Genomic DNA, 24,474 nt, shown 5'->3' on the forward strand with positions numbered 1-24,474 from the left:
AGCAGTAAAACCTGGGAAAGACTTAGGATAGTCTCAATTCATTAACACAGAGAAGCAGAGATACTATATGCATCACTCAGTCTGTTGTTTCTTCTTCTTCTTCTTCAGGAAAAAACCAAGAACTACGACTAACCTTGGACTCCACATCTGCATTGTGGTCATTCTGCAGCAACAATGCAGCTGCCTTGGTGTCATCCTTGCGAGCAGCAATGTGGAGAGCAGGAAGACGGACTTTCCCCTTCGTGTCATTTTCAAGCAACAAGGAAACCACCTGGTCATGGCCCTGTTGAAGAGCTACGGCCAACGGTGTGAATCCATCCTACCGGACAACAACAATAATCAGCAGACATGTCTTTAAGGAACCCAATTCAACGCTGCATTTTTATTATTATTATTTTGGTACTTCACAGGCAAAGCTATGTGTAAACTAACACCAGTGTTTGGCATCAGTGATGGGCTGGTTGAGAGTAAACAAACTGAAATAAAGTTCAGACAAGAAATTGATGCTGATTCTTAGGAGGCCTAACAGTCCGGGGACAAGATGGCAGACTGTTCTGGACAGGGTTGCATTCCCATTTTTTAAAAAATCAATACTTGGGAATACTCCTGGACCCAACCTTGTTCTTAGGTACTCAGATAGTGACTGTAGCCAGGATTACTTTTGTCCATGTGGAGAAAGTGTGCCAGCTGGGCCTATTCCTTGAAAGCTCAGACATGCCCCTACATTAGTTGCATCTCATGTGGATTACTGTAATGCACCCTGTGTGGATCTGCCCTTGAAAATAACTTGGGAGACTCCAACTGATTTGAACGAGCTTTAGTTCCTGCTATTGCTAAATTTCATTTGCTGATATGTTAAGCTCTGGTTCTTTGCATTCATAAACATCAGTAATGACTTTATACTGGTAATTATGTTTTGATTATGGATTATCTGTGGATGTCTCTGGTACTGCACCAGACAAGAGCTTCCAATGTGGAATTTCTCCTGGGGTTTGTGCACACCTCCAACGTTTTCATTTATTTCATATGAAGGAGTGTTGTACTTCCACATTTCAATATATTTAACGCTTTAGAAAAGACGGTATAAAATGAACATTTACCTCTGTGGCAAGGCTCTGGCTTGCCCCATTATCAAGAAGAAACTTAACCACTTCCAGATGATTTTCTTGGGCTGCCATATATAATGGCGTGAAGCCATTCTGAAAAAGAAAAACATAACAGTATAACTTTTCTTTGGAAACCTAAAGTTTTGATCAAGTGATCATCGTAGTCCTCTTACTTAGAATCATCTAGGCATAGTTAGACATGCAGCAGAATGGGATGCCAGAGTCCTGATTTGGCAGAAAAAATTGTACCAGTTCAGGCTGCAGGTGATGGATCACATTTCTGAATGCTCACCAATGTGAAAAGCTTCTTTCCTGTTGTGCTGCCTGTTTTACTTTCAGGGAGTGTTATCTGTGGTAAAGTGGGATTATAAATAAATAGCAGGTCAACAGGAGAAGCACAGTTGTCATTCAGACAACATATGGTTAGTCCTAAGTATGGTGAACTGAGACAAGTCAACTTCAAACCCTGGTTTTAAAAGATAGCTTGTTTCCCTAAACCGTAGTTAAGATTGACCACAGTTTTAAGTTTGGATGTATTGATAAACTGTGGTTAATTAAAACAGAAGTAAAAACTTCTAATCACCTTCTTGAGGCTACTCCAAAGAAGGAGAGGAAAGTGGGGCAGGTGCACAAACCTAAGGTTTATGTATTTAACATTAAAACACAGTTGGACGGGGGCTTTTGGGTCATCTGGTTCAAGCCTCTGCTCCATGCAGGAGATTCAGAGCTACAGCACCCCAAACAGGTGATTGTTCATCTATTTAGTGCTACATCCAAACCAGATCTAAATTTAAAAGCATTATTTTGTTTTGTGAAGGCCTCCTGTACACTCCTCCATGTCGCCAGTTGCTGACTCAGCAACCTTGGCACAGCTCCTGAGTTCTGGGGGAAGGGGAAAGAGTCAATGCCTTGGAAATGCAAGGTTAGCTTCAGGAAATAACTCTTACAATTCTCCTTCTCTCTCTCTGCTGACTTCAGTAAATGGTTCACAGTCCATGCTTCCCAAAGGAGTGTGAAGCAACTGGCGTTGCAATTAGATTAGATTGCTAATCTGTAGATTAGTCCTAGCTATAGGGCTGTTGTACACATTATACAGAGGGAGACCCGGGACTGCCATTGAGAGTACGCCCCAAAGTTGTTCATCGCATTTGCAAACTGCACTATTTTAAATGTTTGAAATGGCCCCGTGGAAAAGAGTGTTGTGAATCATAAGGGCTCATCATCTAAAGGAGAGGAAGCCCCTGCGGAACTTCCTCCTCTGTGGAGGAAGGAGTGTTCCTTTCCTACAAATAGGCTCCTCCTGTTCTCCATAAGGCAATGTACTGCCCAGTTATCAGCTGACATGCTCCAGGATCATTTTGAAGACTCAGCATAGGTTTCCAATTAGCCAGATGGGCAGGAGGTCTTCAGCTCAGCTGGATGACAGCTGGCAAAATTGAACGTGGTGTCCAACTGGAAAAAAGAACTGGGCAAGTCCAAAGGCACATTTTAAATAGAAATGTCACAGAATTGTGTTCTTTGCCAATGTAACTTCAGCCATTAAAAATGAAAGAAAGGAAAAATCTCCCACAACCAATGAAAAAAATCTCTGCTTGAGTGGGTTATTTAGGTTTCCCCTCAGCTAAAAATAAAATAAAATGTTAGAAACTGGAGATGTTTGGTCAAGACTTTGCAGTCAGAAGACCTGTGGCTTTGGTAGGCTTTATCTCTGTGTCAGTATTGATTTTAATCTACCTTGTTAATTTTATAATATCTTTTGGGCTGTGGAGATGTTTAAATATTACTATTATTATTAATTGTATTTCTATACCAGCCTTCATCCACGGAACACAGGGCAGTGTGCAACATAACAATGGAAGAGTGTATAACATAGTAACAGGCAGTTTTAATGTGGTTTGGAACACGGAATTATCACCATCATTATTCTTTATCACATTTCTAGACCACCTTTCATCTGAAGATCACAGGGCAGTTTACAATAAAAAGAAAAAGACAGACCATAGTAACCAAGAAAAACTCAACCCCTCCCACAATCTAAAAGGCCATAGATTGTTTAATTAGCTAAAGGCCTGGAAGAAGAGGAATGTTTTTACCTGGAGCCTAAAAATATGTAACAAACGCACCAGAAAATGCCCTTTCTCGTGTTGCCACTTTCTAGATCTTTCACAGAGGAGGTATGCAAAGAGGGGCCTCAGATGATGAGTGCAGGGTCCGGTTTGGTTCATAGGTTAATGGGTATTTTTTATTAACTACCTTGTGGGCATGGTTCAGGCCAGAAGGCACAATAGAAAATATTGACACTACAAACTTTACCCTCTTTTCCCATACTGCCCCATGTTGGACATGTTGAAACGAACCAGACCAGGGGTAGCCAAAGTGGTGCCCCTGAGACATTCTTGGACTCCAACTCCCATCATCCCCAGCCAGCGCGGCCAATGCTCAGGGATGACGGGAGCTGCAGCCCACCAACGTCCAGCGGGCACCATGTTGGCAAACCCTTCACCAGACCATTCACATTGATAGCTCTTCTGTTCCTCACCTTGGTGTATGCGGCAGCCTGTTCCTACCCAGGTCTATGGTAGGAAAGCTACTCATAGCGCGAAGAGGAGTACCCAGTCGGGAGGCTAAGAAGTGTTTAAGCCTCTGGATTAAATTGGGGGCAGGGATGCTCTTTAGGTGGCAACATGTATTTTATAACTTCATGACATGCTACATTTGGTGGCCATCCTCATTCTACTGAGCGAGGCCAAGGGCTTCTGTCCTAATAGCACTGTTGAGAGAGGCATGGTGAACGGGGTCCTGGGAAAGAGCAGGACACTGTGAGGTGTGGCGCTGGAAACCTGGTGCCTCATGGTACACCTAATTACACCAAAAGCACACAGCGTGCAGGCCAGTGTGGCGTGGGAAGTCAGCACTCCCCTGGAACGGGGCTGGCCCAAGATGAACCACAAAATGGCATCCCCCCACCCTCCCTGCCAGGGAAGAAGGGGTGAGTGAAGATGTACACCAGGACTTGCTGGCTGTGGATTCCGCTGCCTGAGGAAGCTCCCTCACCTTGCCTCATGGGTGGAGCCTCTCCACACCCTGCTTTCCACATGTGGAGGAAACAGAGTCATGGCCAAGCATGAATGACCCATTCTGAGGGAGCATGCAACCCCCATCCCAGGAATCACCCCTTGCAAACAAAAAACAGGTCAAATTGACCTTAGGCAATTCAGAATCTTTTCATCCTATCCGTATAAGGAATATAAAACGGAAGACGTATGTGTGTACGCATAAGCTACAGAGTACTAAAGCAGCGCGGCAGAAACATTATTTCAAAACACATTATTTTAAACCTTCCTTTTCACAAGCCTGCCATCAAAACTTTGGGTGGAGATAGGATTCTTTTTTCATTGTTGCAGGATAAGCACATTTACTATGGCAGACTTTATTTCAAGGGGGATTTCAGTTTGGCATTTTCACTAAAATTGCAAAGGAACTGTGAACCACAACCCCTTTCAGAATGCAAGCAGGCCCAGGGATCCTCCCCTGTTCTGCTTTGATCATCAGCCATTCCAGCCATGTAGCAATGCAGTTAGGATGATGCTGGAGGGCAGACCTTAAGCAAGAAGGTGAAATGTATGGCTGTGCTCTGTGTCACTGGACATTTTATACACAGCAACACACGGTGACCAGCATTCATCTCATTGGTTAACTGTACAGAAAGTTGTTAGAAATGCACTTTGAGAAGGGACTGTATTCCTCCTAGGCAACGGAGACTGAATTTTGGAGGAGAAAGACAGCATTAATTGAGCACTGCTTTCTTAAGTGCCTGAAGTAGACCTGAGCCCAAAGTACTCCTCTCTTCTATCAAACCTCTTCAGCAGCACAAAGAGAAAGAGAGCGGGGCTTCCATTTTCCAATTATTATTTTCCCACAACATCTCACCTGTGTTTGGACAGTTATGCTAGAAAGCTAGTGTTGCTGTAATAGTTAGAATGTCGGTCTAGGACAGGGTAGACCCAGGTTCAACTCTCCCCACAGCCAAGGAGCTCACTGGGAGATCTTGGGCCTGTCACTATATGTTAACCTGGAAGTCAACACAAAGCTGTTCAGATTGTTCCTGGAGAGAGATTGGGAGCAGGCCTGGGCTCAATCTGCCATACCGTGCCTTCTCCTGTTCTTTTCGCCATGAAAATAAGTCAGGGTTTTTTCAAGTTCTTTCAAGTTCAGGAGAGATGCTGCATTCAGATAAGAGCAGTTAATTTCTGTGAGGAGATATGGGGAGGTCGTGCACAAGGACATGACCCACTCCTGACTTCTCCTTAGGTGCAACATGGATGGAGGAAACGTCTGAAAAGGGCACAAGATCGATTACAAGGAATGAGTTTGGCACAGGGGCGTAGCGAGGCACCGCGACACCCAGGACGGCAAATTGCCATGCCCCCAGGGGGCGCGGCGTCGCAAGGTAATGCAGCACTACGTAGAGGGGATCGCGCCCCCCATGACTTCTAAACGGAGCCTAAACGGAGCGTCCAGGCTCCAGGTAGGCTATATATATGGAGCCGGGATGCTCCGTTTAGAAGTCACGGGGGGGGGGCGATCCCCTCTATGTTGTACGCATGTACAGTGGGATGCTGTGCACGCGTGCAAGGTAGAGGGGGATCGCGCCTCCCGCGACTTCTAAACAGAGCCTGAACAGAGCGTCCAGGCTCCAGGTAGATAGCCCACTGGCGCGGCGGCCGTGGACGCTCCATTTAGGCTCTGTTTAGAAGTCACGGGGGTGGGTGGGTGTGCGATCCCCTCTACGTTGTACGCATGTGCAGCGGGATGCTGCACATGCGTGCTACGTAGAGAGGGATTGTGTCCCTCCGCGACTTCTAAAAAGTCCAGGCTCAGGCGCCGATTGTGGGGCGCGACCCCGAGTGCCACCCCCCCTCCAGCAGGCATCCACGCGGTGATTTCGGCAGGCGGCTTCCCCCCCCCCGGCTGCCATGCAGAGGCGAGGGGCGGGGCGCAGCCCCAAGTGACACCTCCTCCAGGGCGGTACCCGGGGCGGACCGCCCGCCGCCCCCTGCTTGCTCCGCCCCTGGTTTGGCAAATCACTCTGCCCAATAATTTATTCCAAATGTTAATACTTGGAAAGCTATCAGATATAAAAGATTAATGTTATCATGTGGGTGTTTTTTTTCCCAAAAAAGGAGGAAAAAGACAGACTGCATGTAAACCCACATCAGCCTTTGAGCCCTAAGCAAAGCAATTTTACCTGTGACTGTGCATTGACATTGGCCCCACTTGTAACCAGCACTTTCACCACTTCGGTTTGCCCAGCCAGAGATGCTATGTGCAGAGCTGTGTTTCCTTTCTGAAATGAGATAAGGGGACGGAATGTGAAACATGCCTAATGAACTCCAGCAGCATATACAGCAGGAAGACATGGCTGAACTTGTCAATAGAGTAACAGACTCTGTGTTCGACGTCCAGGGCTATTACTGGGGTCTTGCAAATTATTTTGGCAGGGCTCCCATTAGAAATTTAGGCTGCTGCAGTTCATAACTCATCACACTACCTAACTGTTTTAGAGTTAAATCATTTTAATACATATCAAGAAAAAAATGGCCTAAGATATTATAAATACAATAATTTAAATATTACAAGCTACATCATCAGTGCTTGGGAAAAACCTGTAGGGTGATGAGGGCTACTTGAAATATGCATTACGAGACTGCAGCTAATCTGCATGGTTTTATTTGGATTTCATTGACATAATTCCCATACTGAGATGCAAAAGTTGAATTATGCAGAAGACAGAATTATAGATCTTTGTACAACAAGCCAATAAGTCAAACTTTCCAGAATGCCTTCTTCCTTAGTGCAGCTATGAAAAGTATAAAGATATATGTTCACTTTCCCATCTGATCAGTATTATCCAGGAGTGAATAATTTTTGGACCAAGAACCACATCACCAAGGTGGAAAGATATATTTTTTAAAGATTTTTTTTAAAAACACAACTTATGCAAACCTTAGGAATCAGTCAATTATGACAATAAGTCATTTCCCCCTTCAGTGGCCAGAGTCCGCACCCACCACCTGAATACCCAGATTGAGAGAACAATGCCTTTGGCATGCTAAGTGTTTTTTCTATCATCGATCTATCTATCCATCCCTAATCATGGAAAGTGGGCCTGAAACTGAAGGCAGACTCATTCCCTGATGGGAATTTGCCTATATATTTATGGTCAGTATGACAGCAGATTTCACACACACAAAAATTACTTCACACCTTCCCCTACAGCTCGTGACCTTTAAGGCCTTATTCTCTGCATTCAATTGGCCAACACTTTTGAGTGAGGAATCTGTATAGGAAAACAGCAGGACACTTAGATATCAGCTACAGACCTTTGTTGCTGCATCCACATTAGCACCTCTCTGTATCAGTTCTGAAACAACTTCTACATGGCCTTCTTTGGAGGCGAGATGGAGAGCGTTCAACCCATTCTGATAAAAACAAAAAGGAATGGGAAAGGTTGGTGCAGGGTGCCCAGAACAACACGCAATATGTCAAGAGGCCTAAAAGGTCACATTCCGACATGATGAGAGCTTGCGGAAAGGAAATAAAGAAAGCTATTCTCAAACCCACTTTCTAGTTAATTGGTTCTATGAAGGAATACATATTTCAAAGTGGTAAGCTACCCTGTAGTAGGAACATGCTACAAATTGATTCAAAGAAGCATCCTTTGGACAATACAATTACTACCATGTCTTTTTTGCACAGTACGATGTACCCTGATGCTGCAGTATTAAGCAAGAGCCAGACTTCAGCTGGACTTACTTACTTGAATGTTAGAGCTTTGTCTCTCATGAAATCAGAACTTAATGCTAAGCTGTACTCCTATGTGCAGTTCCTCACTTACATGAGAGTAAGCCCCAGTGGACTTAGTAGGTCTTACTTCTAAAGTAGACATGAACAGAATTGCACTGTTGACTTATCTCACTTTGTTTTTTCCTTTCTACCTCCCTCCTTTCTCCCTTCTGTTCTGCATATATTAGTTCGTGAGCCATTTTGTCAGGAACCTATTTACACTTTGTACAGTGCTTATGTAAGTTGAAAGAATAATTATGATGATGTAATGATCCACTTAGTTCCATTTGTCTAAACTTTAGGACTAAACCAAATGACAGCTGAAGTAGGCGCAAATGTAAACGAGGAAGAATTCAAACCAAACATTAGTTAATCAAATACTTATACAACCTGATTGCAGATGTTGATGTCCACTCCACTTTTTAAGTAGTCAAGAGCCTTTTCTAAGTTGCCTGCCCGGGCAGCTCGTAGGTAACTTGCATTGGTGTCAGACTGCAAGAGAAGAAAAAGAGGAAATAAGACGTTTAAAATTCTGAACACAAGGCACAACCTGAATGAAGCTGACGTAGCAATTGCACTTTGTGCTTTGTAACTGGGAACATTCACACACTGAACCAAAATAATCTACATTCTGCATGAAGATAATTCACATTCGCCAATTCAATAATATATTTTATTTACAAGTTTTTTTCTTAAGCCAGTATTTTTAATAATAATAATAATAATAAGAAGAAGTCCCCCTTGTCAGATGGCATCAGTATAGATCAGATCCAGCCCAATTGCATGTTGCACATATGATGGCATTCCCAACGCACATTAATATTGATTGCATATATATATATATATAGAGAGAGAGAGAGAGAGAGAGATGATGGAAATTGCAGTCTACCAACATCTGAAAGGCACCACTTTGCCTATCCCTTCTCTAGAGAACAAATCTACAGAAACAGTCAGTGTGGCTTGAGGTCACAGCATGCCTTAGTGTGTGGACATGGAAAGGTTAGGTATGCATATCTGCATTATTCTGAGAAAGTAAAGAGCAAGTGTGATTAAGGTAGCCTGGGTATGAAAAGGGATGTCCAAGGATTCCACTGCAAATGAACGATAATGCAAAATTCCCTCCGTGCCCTTGTTAGCTCAGAAATGGAAGCATTCAGAGCGAAAGCAATCAACATGAGTTCTTAGTGAATTTTTTGAAAGTCCATAAATTATGTACACTTAACTATGTATCTTGGTAAACATGCAGTGCAATATAACTTTTAAAAAGATGGTGTGCGGGGCAAGGGATATCGCGAAGCCCCTCCCCTCCTGAGTTCCAGCCCAGCCCAGAGCACGACTGAAAGCAGGGAAAGCTCCAGCTCAAGTGGGGAAACAGGAAGTGGGGTCCAAGGCTCAGGCAGGGTAGAAGAGCCATCGTCCCAGGGGGGACAGGAAGGAGGAAGAAAGGGGGGCAGACCCATCCCCCCAACTCCGGAACTTCGCAGAAAGCGTCGGGGGAAGAGGATGGGTCTCCCCAAGTTGTTATGCTGGCGCAAGACGCGCCAAACGCCATTCGGAGGTACTGATTCAAGCTGAGAAGATGTGTCTCTGTAAATAGCTCCACCTTTAGCACTGTAAATACGCAGCACAAATAAAAAGATAAAATGCAGAGCGGTGTAGAGTCGTTACTCTGAAGTAGCCCTATCCGGTCACTGTGACAGATGGATTCAGATTTACTAGTTATCTCCTCTCTGTTCCCTGCAGATTTGTAAAAGGCTCATTCCCTTCCCAATTCAATTTCCCACAGAACAGCAGCACTCAAAACACTCACACATTTACACAAAGTAAAACGAGACCATAAAATTAAATACCGATCATTTTTATAATTTCTCTTAAGACCTGTTCAGGCATTATGCTTGATAAAGGAGATATCAACTCACATAGGAGACACTGGGCTTTGTATGCCATCCTCACCCCCCAACACCCCCATATATATACACTGGCCTCTTTCTGACCTTCCGATGATGAGCAGGAAAGGCCTGCAGGGGGCATTATCCATGTTTGCTAAGCTTAAGTTACATGTAGGTAGCCGTGCTGGTATGACATACAGTAGTCGAAACAAAATAAAAAAATTCCTTCCAGCAGCACCAACTAAGAGACCAACTAAGTTTGTCATTGGTATGAGCTTTCGTGTGCATGCGAGCTATTTTCAGATCAGGCACAACACCTGGGTACAGCTCTGTGATTGCTTTTAAGCTATAAATCACCTTTGGTTCCTTAATAGAAAGGAGATGTCTTTCGGTGACTTTTGCCCAGTGCAAGCACAATTACCCAGCAATCACTATTATCGCTACACAAGCCACATATGACTAATAGCTATTTGGGGTTTCAGGGCTGGATTTCATGCAGAGACTTCGACATCACAGGTTGCCCCTGCTGGGAAAGAACTACAAGCAAAAACATTTTGGCTGATTATGAAGCTGGCCTCTCATTTCTAGACTTCTCAAGTAGCCAACTGCTCCCTCTATTCTATCAAGTAACCATTACTGGGGGTCTAAAAAGCATGTGAGCTCTAGATTCTGCTGCCGAGGCACCTGCAAAATTCTGGCAGCTTCTGTCTGTTGTGTATTGAGTCAAAGGATTTTATATCTGTATTATTATTGTCTGTATTTGCATTAGGATAAAGTAACTGCCTTTTGGTCCCAGAGGGTACAGCTACTATTGGTTCATTTAAGCTGCTGTATTTGGATCCTCTGTCTTATTGGTTTCCTCCAAAAGGCAGCACTGTGATTGCCTGATATTGTTCCCTCCAAAATGTATCCCTTCCTAGCTAGTCCCCTGTCCCTATAAATGTAGCTTTCCTCTCCTCAGTCTTCAGTCTTGTTCACTTTAATAAAGAGCTGTTACTAGAGAACTGTCTCCAGCATGTTTTGTCAAGAGAGCTGAAATCACAAACCCCACGTCACAACAACTGGCGACGAGGATGGGATCCGGAATGCTGAGGAGCGGTTAAACACAACCCTGCCTCAGAGTCCGGATTGCAGCTGAGAACAAGACTCACTGGCCAGCTGAGAAGACGACCCTGCCGCTAGGACAATGGAGAGTCCAAGGGTATTGGAGCCCTTCCAGCCATCAGAGCCCCACACCTGGGAAGACTACGTCGAACGCTTAGAGTTCTTCGCAGTGGCTCAAGGGATCACCGATGCCAGCAAAAGAAGGGCCACATTCCTGAGCTACTGTGGGCCCGAGACCTTCAAGCTAGCCAAGGCATTACTTGCTCCAGCGAAGCTGAGTGAGACATCTCTCCAAGATATTCTTGCCTGCCTAACAAGCCACTTGGCGCCTACTGAGACCAAGATGGCCCGGCGGATGGAGTTCCATAAGAGGCAGCAGCATGCTGGGGAGTCTGTATCCGCATTTCTGGCTGAACTCCGGAAGCTCGCTCAGCACTGCGGCTTCCAAAATCTGGAAGAGACTCTCCTGGATCGGTTTATTGGTGGTCTGAGCAGCAAGAAAGCCAGAAGACGCATCGTGGCTAAAGAAGAGGTTACCCTTGCTTCAGCCTTGAAGGAGGCCACCGCCACGGAGAATTATGAAAGAGAGGAGCTTGATGCCAGTCGCAAGGCCACTAAGCCACAGATAGAAGTTGCGCATGCCATGGACGAGCTAGAGGCTACTCCAAGCCAGAGCCCAGTCCGTGGGGTTGAGTCGGTGCGTCAGGCCTGCACAGTGCACAGAGATCGCCGAGGCAGTTGCCCAGGTTGTGGCGGAAACCATGAAAGGAAGAGTTGTCGTTTCAGGGATGCTATCTGCCGGACGTGCGGAAAGACGGGTCACATCGCCAGGGTCTGTAGATCGGCGGCGTCGGGAGCGACAGGAGCACCTAGACTGGAGCATCGCAGACCACCCACAGCAACTCGTTTTCTAAAGGACTGCCACTACGTAACGGAGATCAATGGGAGGGCCGTGCAGTTTCCAGCGCAAGGCAAGGCACACGTCAAGGTGAAGATTGAGGGTCAGCAGTGCGACATGGAGGTGGACTCCGGATCTGCATTCACCATCGTGTCAGACCAGACCGCGAAGACATTCTTCCCCAGGGGTAAGTTGCCCCCTCTGGAGCCCTTTCCGGCAACCTTGCAGTCGTACTCAGCAGGCCGCATCCATGTTATGGGAATGTGTGCCGTGAGAGTACAGTTCCGGGACAAACAGGCTGTACTCAAACTGGTGATTGCGAAGGGCAGTCGCCCCAGTCTCCTGGGCACTGACTGGTTCCCTGCCCTGGGACTGAGTATCTCAGGGCTTAATTCAATCCAAACCTGCCCTGAGATGAGCGAGGTATTATGCAAGGAATTTGCTGGTCTCTTTAATGGAAAACTGGGTTGTTATAAAGGGCCCCCAGTTGACTTCGAGTTGGACCCCGGGGTGGCTCCAATCCGACTCAAACCAAGGCGAGTGCCATTTGCACTGCAACCCAAGATCGAGGCAGAGCTGGATAAATTGGTCAAGCAGGGAGTTCTCTCACCCGTGGACTCTGCTAAGTGGGAGACTCCAATCGTCACGCCCCTTAAAGCAAATGGGGAAGTCAGGATTTGTGCAGATTACAAATGTACTATCAATAAGGCACTCAGGGGAAACTCATACCCCATTCCAGTTGTATCACATCTGTTGGCTAAACTGGCTGGGGGCAAGGTGTTCGCCAAAATTGACCTGGCACAAGCTTACCAACAGCTGCCAGTAACCCCACAATCAGCGGAAGCACAGACTATTGTCACACATAAAGGGGCGTTCAGAGTTAACAGATTACAGTTCGGAGTTTGTGTGGCCCCAGGGATTTTTCAAGGGCTCATGGAACGCCTGTTAAGAGGTCTTGCCATTTTTTGATGACGTTTTGATTGCTGGAAAAGACCCACAGGAACTGGTTGCGCGTGTCCGTGCAGTGTTGCTCAAGTTCAAGGAGGTGGGGTTGCAACTGAAAAAGGAAAAATGCAGTTTTGGGGTGCCAACGGTGGATTTCTTGGGGTTTAAAATTGATGCATCAGGCATCCACCCCACAGATGCTAAGATTAAGGCCATCATCGAGGCACCACGACCACAGAACAAGACGGAGTTGCAGTCATTCCTGGGACTTATTAACTTTTATCATTCGTTCTTACCCCAGAAAGCTTCGGTAGCTGAACCATTACATAGACTATTGCAGAAAAAGAATGTGTGGCGATGGGGGCGGGAGCAGCAGAAGGCTTTTGACTCCTTGCGAGGAATGCTGAGTAGCAGGAGCGTCCTTGCTCATTATGATGAGTCAAAGCCGCTGGTCCTGGCATGTGATGCCTCTCAATACGGTCTGGGGGCTGTGCTGAGTCATAGGGAACCGGATGGGTCGGAAAAGCCCATCTCTTTCTATTCCCGTATGTTGTCGCCCACGGAGCGCAACTATGCTCAAATTGATAAAGAGGCACTGGCTATTGTGTCCGGAATCAAAAGGTTCTATGATTATTTGTACGGTCGCCAATTCTCCATTGAAACGGACCACAAACCACTGTTAGGGTTGTTCAACCCAAACAAACAAACACCACAAATTCTCTCCCCCAGAATGTTGCGTTGGTCAATATTCCTGAATGGGTTCCAGTACACCTTGACCCATGTGCCGGGGAAACAATTGTGCCATGCTGATGCGCTGAGTCGCTTGCCCCTTCCTGGCGGGAGCAATGAGGATCCTGCTCCGGCGGAGCACATTATGATGCTAGAAACACTTCCGGGGGCTCCTGTAACAGCTACGGATATAGCTGAGAAAACGAGGAAAGATGCTGTTCTCTCCCGTGTGCTCACTTGGGTGGGGAGGGGGTGGCCAGGTGGTCCGCATGAAGAAAAATTCAGGCCTTATGCGACAAGGCAGCACGAATTGTCCATGCATAAGGGTTGTCTCCTATGGGGAGATAGGGTGATCATCCCAGCACCACTGAGAAACAGGGTTCTTGAGACGCTTCACATGGGACACCCGGGAATGGTCAAGATGAAGTCGCTAGCCCGATGTTATGTGTGGTGGCCTGGAATGGACCAGAACATAGAACAATGGGTACGAACATGCAAGGCATGCCAAGAGGTGCGGCCAGAAGTGGCCAGAGCACCAGTCCACTGGTGGGAGCAGTCCAGGACTCCCTGGAGCCGGCTGCACATAGATTTTGCGGGGCCATTCCAAGGGAAGGTCTTTTTGGTTATCGTTGATGCATATTCCAAATGGTTAGAAGTGGCGATGGTCCCTAGCATGGCATCAGCTGCCGTAATCAAGGTGTTGAGGCAGCTGTTTGCTACCCACGGGTTACCTGAGACCATTGTATCAGATAATGGGGCAGCTTTTGTATCCCAAGAATTCAGGGCATTCTTGGCTGATAACTTCATAAGAGGGGTCACATCCGCGCCCTTTCACCCATCCTCCAATGGGCAGGCTGAGCGCATGGTAAGAACAGCCAAAGAATCCATTGCGCGCTTAATGGAGGGTAACTGGTCGGCTCGCATTGCGCGAATGTTATTTTTGCAGCATGCGACGCCGTGTACTGCGACGGGCAAGTCGCCAGCCGAGCTGCTCTTAGGTAGAAGACTGGTAACGGTGCTGGATTATGTCCACCCAGATAAAATGCCAAACCGTAATTCAAGAGCAACCCCCCAGGCTGAGACTGACACAACAAGGTATCTCGCCCCTGAAGATCTGGTCTGGGTGAGGAACTATTCACGAGGTCCGCGGTGGGTGGCTGGTGTGATCACCCGGGCTAGTGGACCTGTGTCCTATTATGTGACCTTGGAAAATGGGCAAGTTTGGAAGAGACATATAGATCAGCTGAGGCGCCGGGCGCTCAGCAGGGAGGAGTCAGATAATTCATCCCTGGCTAATGACGCACAGCTGCGAGACCAGAGTGAAAATGGTCCAGAGGTGCAGTCACCAGGGGCTTCAGCAAATGAACCAGGGTCTGCTAGTCCTCATGATGACGAGGTACAGGTCGGGGACCCTGAGATGTCTGGGACTCCCTCTGTTCCTGATGAAACCCCTATAGCAGCCCCTCCACCACAGGTAACACCCAATCCAGAACCTGCAACACCTGTTGTCAGGAGATCAGGTAGAAGTTGTAGGACCCCACAGTACCTGAGGGATTACGTCTGCTGTGCTCACTAGGGGGGGAGGGGTGTTGTGTATTGAGTCAAAGGATTTTATATTTGTATTATTATTGTCTGTATTTGCATTAGGATAAAGTAACTGCCTTTTGGTCCCAGAGGGTACAGCTACTATTGGTTCATTTAAGCTGCTGTATTTGGATCCTCTGTCTTATTGGTTTCCTCCAAAAGGCAGCACTGTGATTGCCTGATATTGTTCCCTCCAAAATGTATCCCTTCCTAGCTAGTCCCCTGTCCCTATAAATGTAGCTTTCCTCTCCTCAGTCTTCAGTCTTGTTCACTTTAATAAAGAGCTGTTACTAGAGAACTGTCTCCAGCATGTTTTGTCAAGAGAGCTGAAATCACAAACCCCACGTCACAACACTGTCCACAAGCTATCAGGTTTTGTACAGGGGTGCCCCCAGCTTACCCCACTCCCCCAAAATTCCACCCTGGCTCCTAACCTTTCTCTCCAAGTACTGTACTATCCTAGCTCTGACTCTGCCATGCAATATTCCTCCAGATTCTGCCCTGGCTTCAATAATCTGGATGGATAATTCCAGTGGTGGCTGGTGCCCGTTGGCAGGTAGGGAGGTGAGCAATAGGTGGCGCTAGAGGCAGTGACAGGCGAAGCCAACAAGTTCTAGCTCTGTCCCCATCCAGCTGAATACTACCAGGGCAACAGTTAGACTAAGGAAGAGGAAGCTGGTGGCCAGGAACATCTCCAAGACTGGCTATATATAAGGAGGGAGGCAAGTAGGGGCTGGCTGATGGGGCAATGACTCATTTACCCAAATGAACCAGCCTCCACTGCCTCCTTCACTCAACCACATGCTGTCCCCACCCAAAGTGGCCCTTATTTCTGAAATTGCAAAACAAGCAACCTGAATCACTTCCAACACTTGCTAACTGCAGTGAGCAATGCATGTTATCACAGGAGGCAGGTAATGCTGAAGCTCTTTCAAACAAGCAGGCACATGGGCACATATATAAAAAGCCAGCATTTTATCAGGATTATCAAGGATCTCAGGGACCTTTTTCTGTCGCAGTGTTAACAAGTTGCCGGTTTGGCATAGTCAGCAGGTGGGTTTTAAAAAAAAATCATCTCCATCAGCAGTTTCTGGCCAGAGAGGGGAGGGATGGTTCAGGGAAAGGAATGCTGTTGATAAAACCCACTCCTCAGAGATAGTGGGATCAAAACTAAATATAAAACAGAGACTTAACATGAGCAGCCTTTCAAAGTCATTGCATTTTTACCCTTCCACTGCTTGTGGGGTTTTTGGCAAGTCCAACTTTTCAAACAACCCCGATGTGAGAAGCCATCACAATTACCTCACTCAATGAACTAATAAGGGCACAACATCCCTAAAAGTTATTTTCCCTGTTTTTTAAAAGGTCGTCTTGCCCTTGTGTAATGGTTACCAGCTTCCCACTTGTGTGTTGCTTTTACTTTGAATAAAAGACACATACAAACACACACACACCGCCACAGCCACCGCCACCACTGCCGCCATGACATTTTCAAGTGCATGAGTTTTAAAATTAAAGGTTGTGGCACAGAGTGTGGGAAGTTCGATGGGGATTCTTGCCTTTTTCACTGAGTGCATTGCTAACATTTCTTTCTCATTAGGAAAAAATGATTAAAATAGAAACAAAAACAAAAAGGGGTAGCCTTGGCTTTTGATTTTGTAAGGTTGCACACAAATTTTCTAAGGAAGGGGTGGGCAACATGGGCCTTCCAGATGTCTTGGACTACAACTCTCATCAGCCCCAGAAAGCATGGTCAGTGGACAGGGATTACTGGAATTGTAGGCCATAAAACACCTGGAAGGTCCCATTTTGGCTAAGCCCTGTTCTATGAAGTAAGTCTCACTGAAGTTAGTGGACTTACCTCTGAGTAAGCATGCATAGGATTATGCTGCACACAAGTTTTGTCATGGTTATCAAGTTATCACTTGCAGAAACCTCATTGAAACATGAAATTGAACTATTGTACTCTTGTATAATTCATTTCTGCACATTTCAGTAGGTCTCCTGAATGACAAGTTCATGGAGGACTACGACCAACACCTGTCAATCTTCTGATGTTTGGAAACCCTTAAGGCTGAACACCCAAGGCGAAACTCGTTTGTTCCATGTTGTCCCACAGGGCTACCATATTTATGCATTCGTTCGTTCGTTCGTTCGTTCGTTCATTCATTCATAAACACATACCTCTGAATTATAAATTCAAGATTATGCAGCAACTTTTGGTTCAAGTGCTCAGGCCCTGCCAGCATCAAAACATTTATTTACTGATAAGAATCTCATATCCCCCAGCCTTTCTCCAAGGAAAATAGGGATGTCCCATTCAATAACAACAGCAACTATTATTGTTACTGTTATTATATTTATACCCCAGCTACTCTGTGTGGCTTCCAACATATATAAAAACATAACAAAACTTCCCTATACAGGGCTGCCTTCAGATGACCCCATGCCCTCCAATATTTCTCAGATGAAAATAGGGATGTCCTAAGGAAAAGCAGGACATTCCAGGATCAAATCAGAAACCGGGGCGGCTTCTGTAATTCTGGGACTGTCCCTGGAAAATGGGACACTTGGAGGATCTGGAGTCTTCCATTGTTAACTGGTATGTTTTCGACAGCATGGGGAACACAGTACCCAAGCATGCTCATCTATCATCCCCTGTTGCCCCAGGACCAGGATGCACATGAGATCCACATGACCATCAAGAGACAAAACCTGCCCTTACTAACATCCTAATGGTAAAACACATGTGGGGAGGGGGCAAAAATGGCTGCCCAGTGCCAGTTACCTGGCCGCTGTACTATTTCCTTGCTTGCTTCCCATGCCTGCTGGTGCAGCTTGTTCTTGTCCTGCTCTGCTTTGATGTAGCCCACCTCCTGCTCACAGACTTCTATCTCCATCTTGGATCTTTTGCCTGCAATATGAATTCCACAACAGCCTGCTTCCTCTGCCATTCTTAACCAAGAGCTGCTGCCATTTCTTGGAGCCAGTTTCCACAAAGGTCCAGAAACCAAGCACTTGATCCTTTGTGATTAGTTATCAATGCTTTCATTTTTACAGCTCTTCCCAGGTGGCTCATAAGACTTCTTATAAACCAGAGATTGCATTATTTGAGTTGGGGGTTGGGGAATAACATACATTGAAAGGAAAGTTCGCCTAGAAAATGAAGGTGGAAGTCATCAGTGTGCAATCCCAAAGAGAGAGATTCTCTCTCTCAAGTGGATAATTATTCTTGGCATGCTGTTACAGCCTTTTTGCACATTCTGCGATTTTCAAATTGTTTGAATGATTGGTCCCATACAGACAGAATGCTTTAGGTTGCCATTAGAGCATTTTTTCAGAGGAAATAAAACACAACACCCTTTCTTTTCAAGTGTCAACATTTCAAAGTGGTCAATTGTGTTATTTTAATTGCCACTGTACAAACAAAGAAAGGGACGTGGGTGGCGCTGTGGGTTAAACCACAGAGCCTAGGGCTTGCCGATCAGAAGGTCAGCGGTTCAAATCCCCGTGACGGGGTGAGCTCCCGTTGCTCGGTCCCAGCTCCTGCCAACCTAGCAGTTTGAAAGCACGTCAAAGTGCAAGTAGATAAATAGGTACTGCTACAGCGGGAAGGTAAACGGCGTTTCCGTGTACTGCTCTGGTTTGCCAGAAGTGGCTTTGTCATGCTGTCCACATGACCTGGAGGCTGTACGCCGGCTCCCTCGGCCAATAACGTGAGATGAGTCCCGCAACCCCAGAGTCAATCATGACTGGAGCTAATGGTTAGGGGTCCCTTTACCAGGCGCGTCCTAGCCATAGAGGCTAGTGGCGCACTGGCGCAGTGAACCATGGCACCAGGTGGTGGAGGGCACCAAGTGAGTGCGGGGTTCTGGCGGTCTGGCCAGGACTGCACTCCATGAGCTGAGAGGCTGCGCCGCGTCTCTCTCCTTCTCCAAGGACTCCGTGCCGCACCTCCTTCTCCTTTCCCCAGCGCTGGGTTCCGCTCAGTCAAGCTTCGCCACGTGCACAGTGCCCAAGCAGCTCTTGCTGGTCCCGCGGTGTGCACGCTGGTGGCAAAGCTCGACTGAGCGGAACCCAGCGTTGGGGAAAGGAGAAGGAGGCGCAGCGTGGAGTCCTCAGAGGTGGCCTCCCGCTGCTGCCATGGTCACCTTGGCACTCCCGGGTCCTTGGAGAGGCTATGGAGCAAAGTCTGGCTGCTCAGGAGCTGGTTTGGCCAGCAAGGCAGGAGGGGGCTGCCTGTAGCCCACCAGCTCATAGAAGGGCGGCTGCCTCAGCATGATCGTGTCAGTGCTGTGCTTTGAGAGGGGGGCGCTGGAGGGACCTTTGTGCCACGGCACTGGATGGGCTTAAGACGGCCCTGCCCTTTACCTTTACCAACAAGGAAAAGGAAAATGGGTGTCTTCTGATCAGTCAAATATCAAGCAAATAATGGGGCTGGGACACTGATCAAAACTGGCTGCACTGTAGATGTTCAACATTGCCATTCCCTGAAACTGCAGCTTTCAATGTGCTTAGCCTTGCTTAACCATGCATTGAATATGATCTCATATTCCCTTTTTACATTAATTATGGAGTTCCTGTAGCTGCAGTGCAGAAAACGGCAAATTGGAAATGGTCAGAGAAGAAGCCACAGTCTGTATGGTATGCACACTGCTGGTTTATCACTGCACCTTTCCCACATCTAATAATGATTGGTATACAGTAAGCTGAAGATAATTTTCTTTACTTAATTCCGATTCAGCATAAACATTCCAGCTGTGGTTTTTAAAAAATATATATACCAGTAGTGTGTTTTCAGGGGCCAGCCCAAGACATTTTGCTGCCTGAGGCAGAAGATGAGTTGGCACTTCTCCTTTCCATGACCTGAAAGCCAACCAGACTGGTAATTGAATCTTGGTTCAGTGTTGGACAGAATCCTACGGTGCACCTGAGGCGAGCAGGAGAGCTTACAAAGTGCATAACAGATGCAGCTCCAACACCTTATTGTTACTGTGCCCGTCTCAGCATTTGCCACCCGAGGTAGCTGCTTCATTCTGCCTAACGGTGGGATCCAGCTATGTGTAAACATGCAAAGTAATATGCAGGGGCGTAGGAAGATAGGGGTGGTGGGGGTGGTCCGCCCCGAGCGGCGCGATCCCAGGGGGCGCCATCGCGGTTGCCCGCCCCGCCCCCAAAATGTGCACCCTGTGCACACCCCGCCCCTAAAATGCATGTCCAGCCCCTGCACGCAGCGCGTCCCATCCCTAAAACGCGCACCACATCCCTGGGGGCAGCGCGCCTGCTCTCTGCCCCCGGTGGCGGAGAATGAAGCTCCGCCACTGGTAATATGCCAACTCTCCCTGTCTAAAGCAAATACACCACATAGCTTTCAAACTTCCTCAGAGAATCCTCTCCACAGCTGTTTGCCTGCTTGGGAACCTTCTGAGAATCACCTCCCCCCACATTTGGGGGTGTGAGAGGTGTACCTAAAGGTTGACTCTAGGGCTCAGTATTCACCATACCTTTAAAGCTCATAAGTACATTCATTCTCTCAAAGTGCTGTGGTTTGTTAAGGGTTGCCGGGTAGCGTTACGTCTGTGAGGGTTAAACTGCAGCATCCAGGATTCTCTGAGAGTAAGAATGTGCTTCGTCTGTAAGGCCTCTGTTGCCTTATGCAAACTGAGCGTGACATACACAGACAAAGCCACAGAAGCAGAGGAAAATTGGAAAGTGGCATTTAAAGAGTATTTGGGGAAAACGTGTCTGAGATTATGGATCTTCTCACTGAGAACCACATGGCAAGCTCTGCAGGACACCCAGAGTTTATTTATTTTTTTAAAAAACTATATACCGCTTGATTTATTTTTTTTAAATGAACACCCTCAAAGGGTTCCTGGGAACACAGTTGGAAAACTATGGCCCTACACCACTACAAAAACAGTATTTATACCCTTTTCATGTTATTTTGAATGTTTTTTTTGCGGTATTTAACATTACTGTCATAGCATGGGTTTATTAAATGAGCATTAGGTTGTTGTTTGGCTTCCCTACTCCACCATAAACATTTGTTGTGCAGAGAAACCTCTAGTGGGTTCTCATTGTTCTCGAACAGAACACATTCTGGCTTGTCTCCCAACAGAAGGATACTAACATTTTTCATGGAATGGAGGTAGCAACCCTATTTTGAACTGATGAACTTCTGTTTGAAGTCTATCCTGGTTTTGCTATGTACAGCATGGAAGAAAATATTTGTATACAAAAGCTGTAGATTATGTACATTCTCAACAGAGAAGAAACTAACCCAAATGTAGCACAGCCAAAACCAGAAAGGGTCTGCTAAACACACAGCAGAATGAGCTGGTAGAAGGGACTGTACCACATTCTCCACTTGTAGAGTCTGATACCACTTTTGAACACGCCTGCATGAAAACAAATGAAAGACAAACAAAAGAGCTCTCTATAAACTATGTAAACACTTTCCTTGTTGTGCTTGCTTTCTGTTTAGTTGATAGTTTTAATGTAGAGAAGCATTCAAAAATGTGATCCGTCTCCCACAGATTGAAGTGGTGCAGTCCAGATCACGGCTTCGAGCCCCACATTGCTTTGCAGGGGGTTGGACTGGATGACCCTTGTGGTCCATTCTACACTTCTTTGATTCTATTACCACCTTGGGTGGCAGGATCCACAGGGGCTGCTACTCTCCTTTCAGCTTTGTTCCCAACGTAGATCTTTATACCCCTCCTTTGTTCCTGATACAGATCTTCATTCACCCCTTCCTCCCTAGCAGGGCGGAGGCACCGTTTTGTGGTTTGCCTCAGGTGCCAAAATGTCTCAGGCTGGCCCTGCTTGGAAGAGCACATTGCCTCTGTCTCCTTTAGCAGATTTATGCCCCCAAATTTAGACTCTCTTTTTTTTGGTCTCAGATCTTGCCAAATTTGTCACTCAGCGAAAATAAAAATGTAAATTATCTTCTTTAGTGAGCTATTTTGACAAGGGGCAATCAAGCTCGACACAGGATTCCCATCTACCAATTGATCCAAGATTTTACGTCTTGACAAACATTCTTGGTAGCAAATGGCTTTGGCTTTCCAAATGCTGAAGAGAACTGGCTGGCTGGCCTCCTACCCCATCTGGTATATACAATGGAGTGTTCTAGAACAGATTTGAATGGGTGGAGGGATGTACTACTGGACAGAAGCAAAACAATCCACACCCCTTTAGCTCCTCCTGGGAACAAAACTCAAGGCGACAACTTGAAAACCAGAAAAGTAGAAACCTATCAAGACGCTGGGGGAATGTGTAGAATAGAATTAAACATAATATTTGATCCTGGCTAGAGGCAAGCAAATTGGGGTGGAAGCATGCAGAGCTGTTGCCCAGAATTAATTTACCTCCTTTTGGGGGCAAAGCATTGAAACCAGCCTTTCTTCCCCTCCAGATGTTTTGGACAACATTTCCCATGAAACCCACTCAGTGGGCACACAGGGGCTGATGGGAACTGCAGTTCCAAACATCTGGAAGGCACCGTACTGCTTTTTCTGGACAAATTTTGTAACCCAGAGTATTGCCTTTTCTATCCTTAAATGAAAAGAAAAGAAAAATAACATAAATAAGATCAAAATGTTGGCAACCTAAAACTGAGAGCAGGGGTCTACATGAGTGTGTGTGTGTGTTATAGATTAACATTTTGAGGTAGTTGGGTCATTGCAGTCCTATACTTGGGAGGCAGTAAGTGGAATCCTTATTTTCCTGAATTTGTTTAAACTTTTATATACTGTATTTATTATTGTATTTAAAAGATTTATAAGCTGCAACTGTTCTCCTAAGGTAGCTTCCATAGCAGAAACAGCAATAGCCAGCTAATTACAAAAGCCATCATACAGTGCTAAAAAAATATAAAAAGTCATAAAAACCACCCATAACATAGAGACTAATAAAACCAGCTTAATAAAACAAATTCAAAACCATTCTCACCATCTGCTGACTCACTCTTTGGGAGGTACAAAATGAAAAAGCGAAAACTGAAATCATAGGCAGAGGATTTTATTACCAACATTTTACCTCCATAGTCTGTTATTCAACCTGGCCATTGCTATATGATTTCATTTCTACAAGAGAGGCCCTGGTAATTCTTTTTGCACAGAACAGTTAACTATAAAATGGCATTAAAACACTGTTTTCTGATGACACAAAGAAAATGAAAACAAAGCATTGTTTTCTGTTACTTCGGGAGGCCCTTAAATTTATTGCCAGTTTATATATACCCTGTGCTGTTTGAACAGATTTTTGTTTCCCCTTTAAAAAAACAAACTGAAAACCAACCTTGTTGGGCAGGGGCACATTCATATAAAATAGATGTGACTTTAATCATTTTCTTTCCAAATAAAATTTCAAAAAATTGTGCCAAAATTACTTAAAATCTAATCCATACTCTGCCTTGGTGCTGCTTCTCAGGTCTCATGCCACATCAACAACATTTTAACTCAGAAACCACATCAAGCAAGTGCATCATGCCTTGCTTTCCATGTCGCACCAGCAATCTTTGAATCAAAGAACCATCTCATTTAGGGAACTGTGTGTACTGCTTTTGTTTCTCTAACTATTAGTGTTTTAGTTGAGATGATGCTCAGCATACCTTCCTCCACATTTTTTTTTTTGCAGAGAAGATAAATTAACACAACTTATCCCACCTCCTGCCAACCTAGCAGTTCGAAAGCACATCAAAGTAAAAGTAGATAAATAGATACCATTACAGCGGGAAGGTAAACAGCGTTTCCATGTGCTGCTCTGGTTCGTCAGAAGCGGCTTTGTCATGCTGGCCACATGACCTGGAAGCTATACGCCAGCTCCCATGGCCTATAATGTGAGATGAGCGCCGCAACCCCAGAGTTGGTCACGACTGGACCTAATGGCCAGGGGTCCCTTTACCTTTACCTTTTTATCCAAGTTGGCAGCTGTTTGTAGGTACAATCTAATATTTGAGGAACTCAAATATGATCAACTATTGCCTCCCCACTCTTGCCCATCTTCAGCTGGGAAGCCAATATGGAATGACAAAAGGAAGCCGACCTTTTAGTTGGTCTCGTCGCTTTGTGAAACCACAAGTCAATATGTGTTTCTTCTTAGGCTGAATTAGATTAACAGTGGGAAGCGGCTAAACTGTCATGTAATCACCAAATCAAGCTATAGTTTTGATTCATATCCATTTTTGAAGTTAATATGCTTTAAGAACAGCTTTGCAAGAGGAAAAGGTGGCCACCCTTTGTAATATTTACTAGACTGCTGGGAGCTGCCAGAGAAGGGGTGGAGAGTTCTGCCTCTTCTGCCACAGCCTACTGAACTTCCATGATGGTGCAAGAGGACACAAAAAGCACTCAATCAGTGGCGGAGT

General features: G+C 45.9%; 1 protein-coding gene across 13 annotated transcripts in view; it reads right to left on the reverse strand.

Annotated features, from left to right (window-relative positions):
* The window catches only part of ANK3 (ankyrin 3), a 338,144-nt gene that overhangs the window by 125,413 nt on the left and 188,257 nt on the right, over positions 1 to 24,474 (reverse strand). For 7 of the 13 annotated variants that reach the window (XM_088670194.1, XM_035138098.3, XM_035138097.3 and 4 more), the window contains exons 2-6: positions 8,343 to 8,444; positions 7,490 to 7,588; positions 6,355 to 6,453; positions 1,101 to 1,199; positions 134 to 319 (exon numbers count right to left, since the gene is read on the reverse strand). In XM_088670194.1, coding sequence (XP_088526320.1) covers positions 134 to 319; positions 1,101 to 1,199; positions 6,355 to 6,453; positions 7,490 to 7,588; positions 8,343 to 8,444 — 585 coding nt within the window. Of the gene's footprint in view, positions 1 to 133; positions 320 to 1,100; positions 1,200 to 1,398; positions 1,456 to 6,354; positions 6,454 to 7,489; positions 7,589 to 8,342; positions 8,445 to 24,474 lie in introns of all 13 variants that reach the window. The other 6 variants (XM_088670192.1, XM_035138096.3, XM_088670197.1 and 3 more) reach the window with 1 other exon arrangement.

The sequence above is a fragment of the Zootoca vivipara genome, chromosome 5 (assembly GCF_965207765.1).
Source record: "Zootoca vivipara chromosome 5, rZooViv2.hap1.1, whole genome shotgun sequence".
NCBI lineage: Eukaryota > Metazoa > Chordata > Lepidosauria > Squamata > Lacertidae > Zootoca > Zootoca vivipara.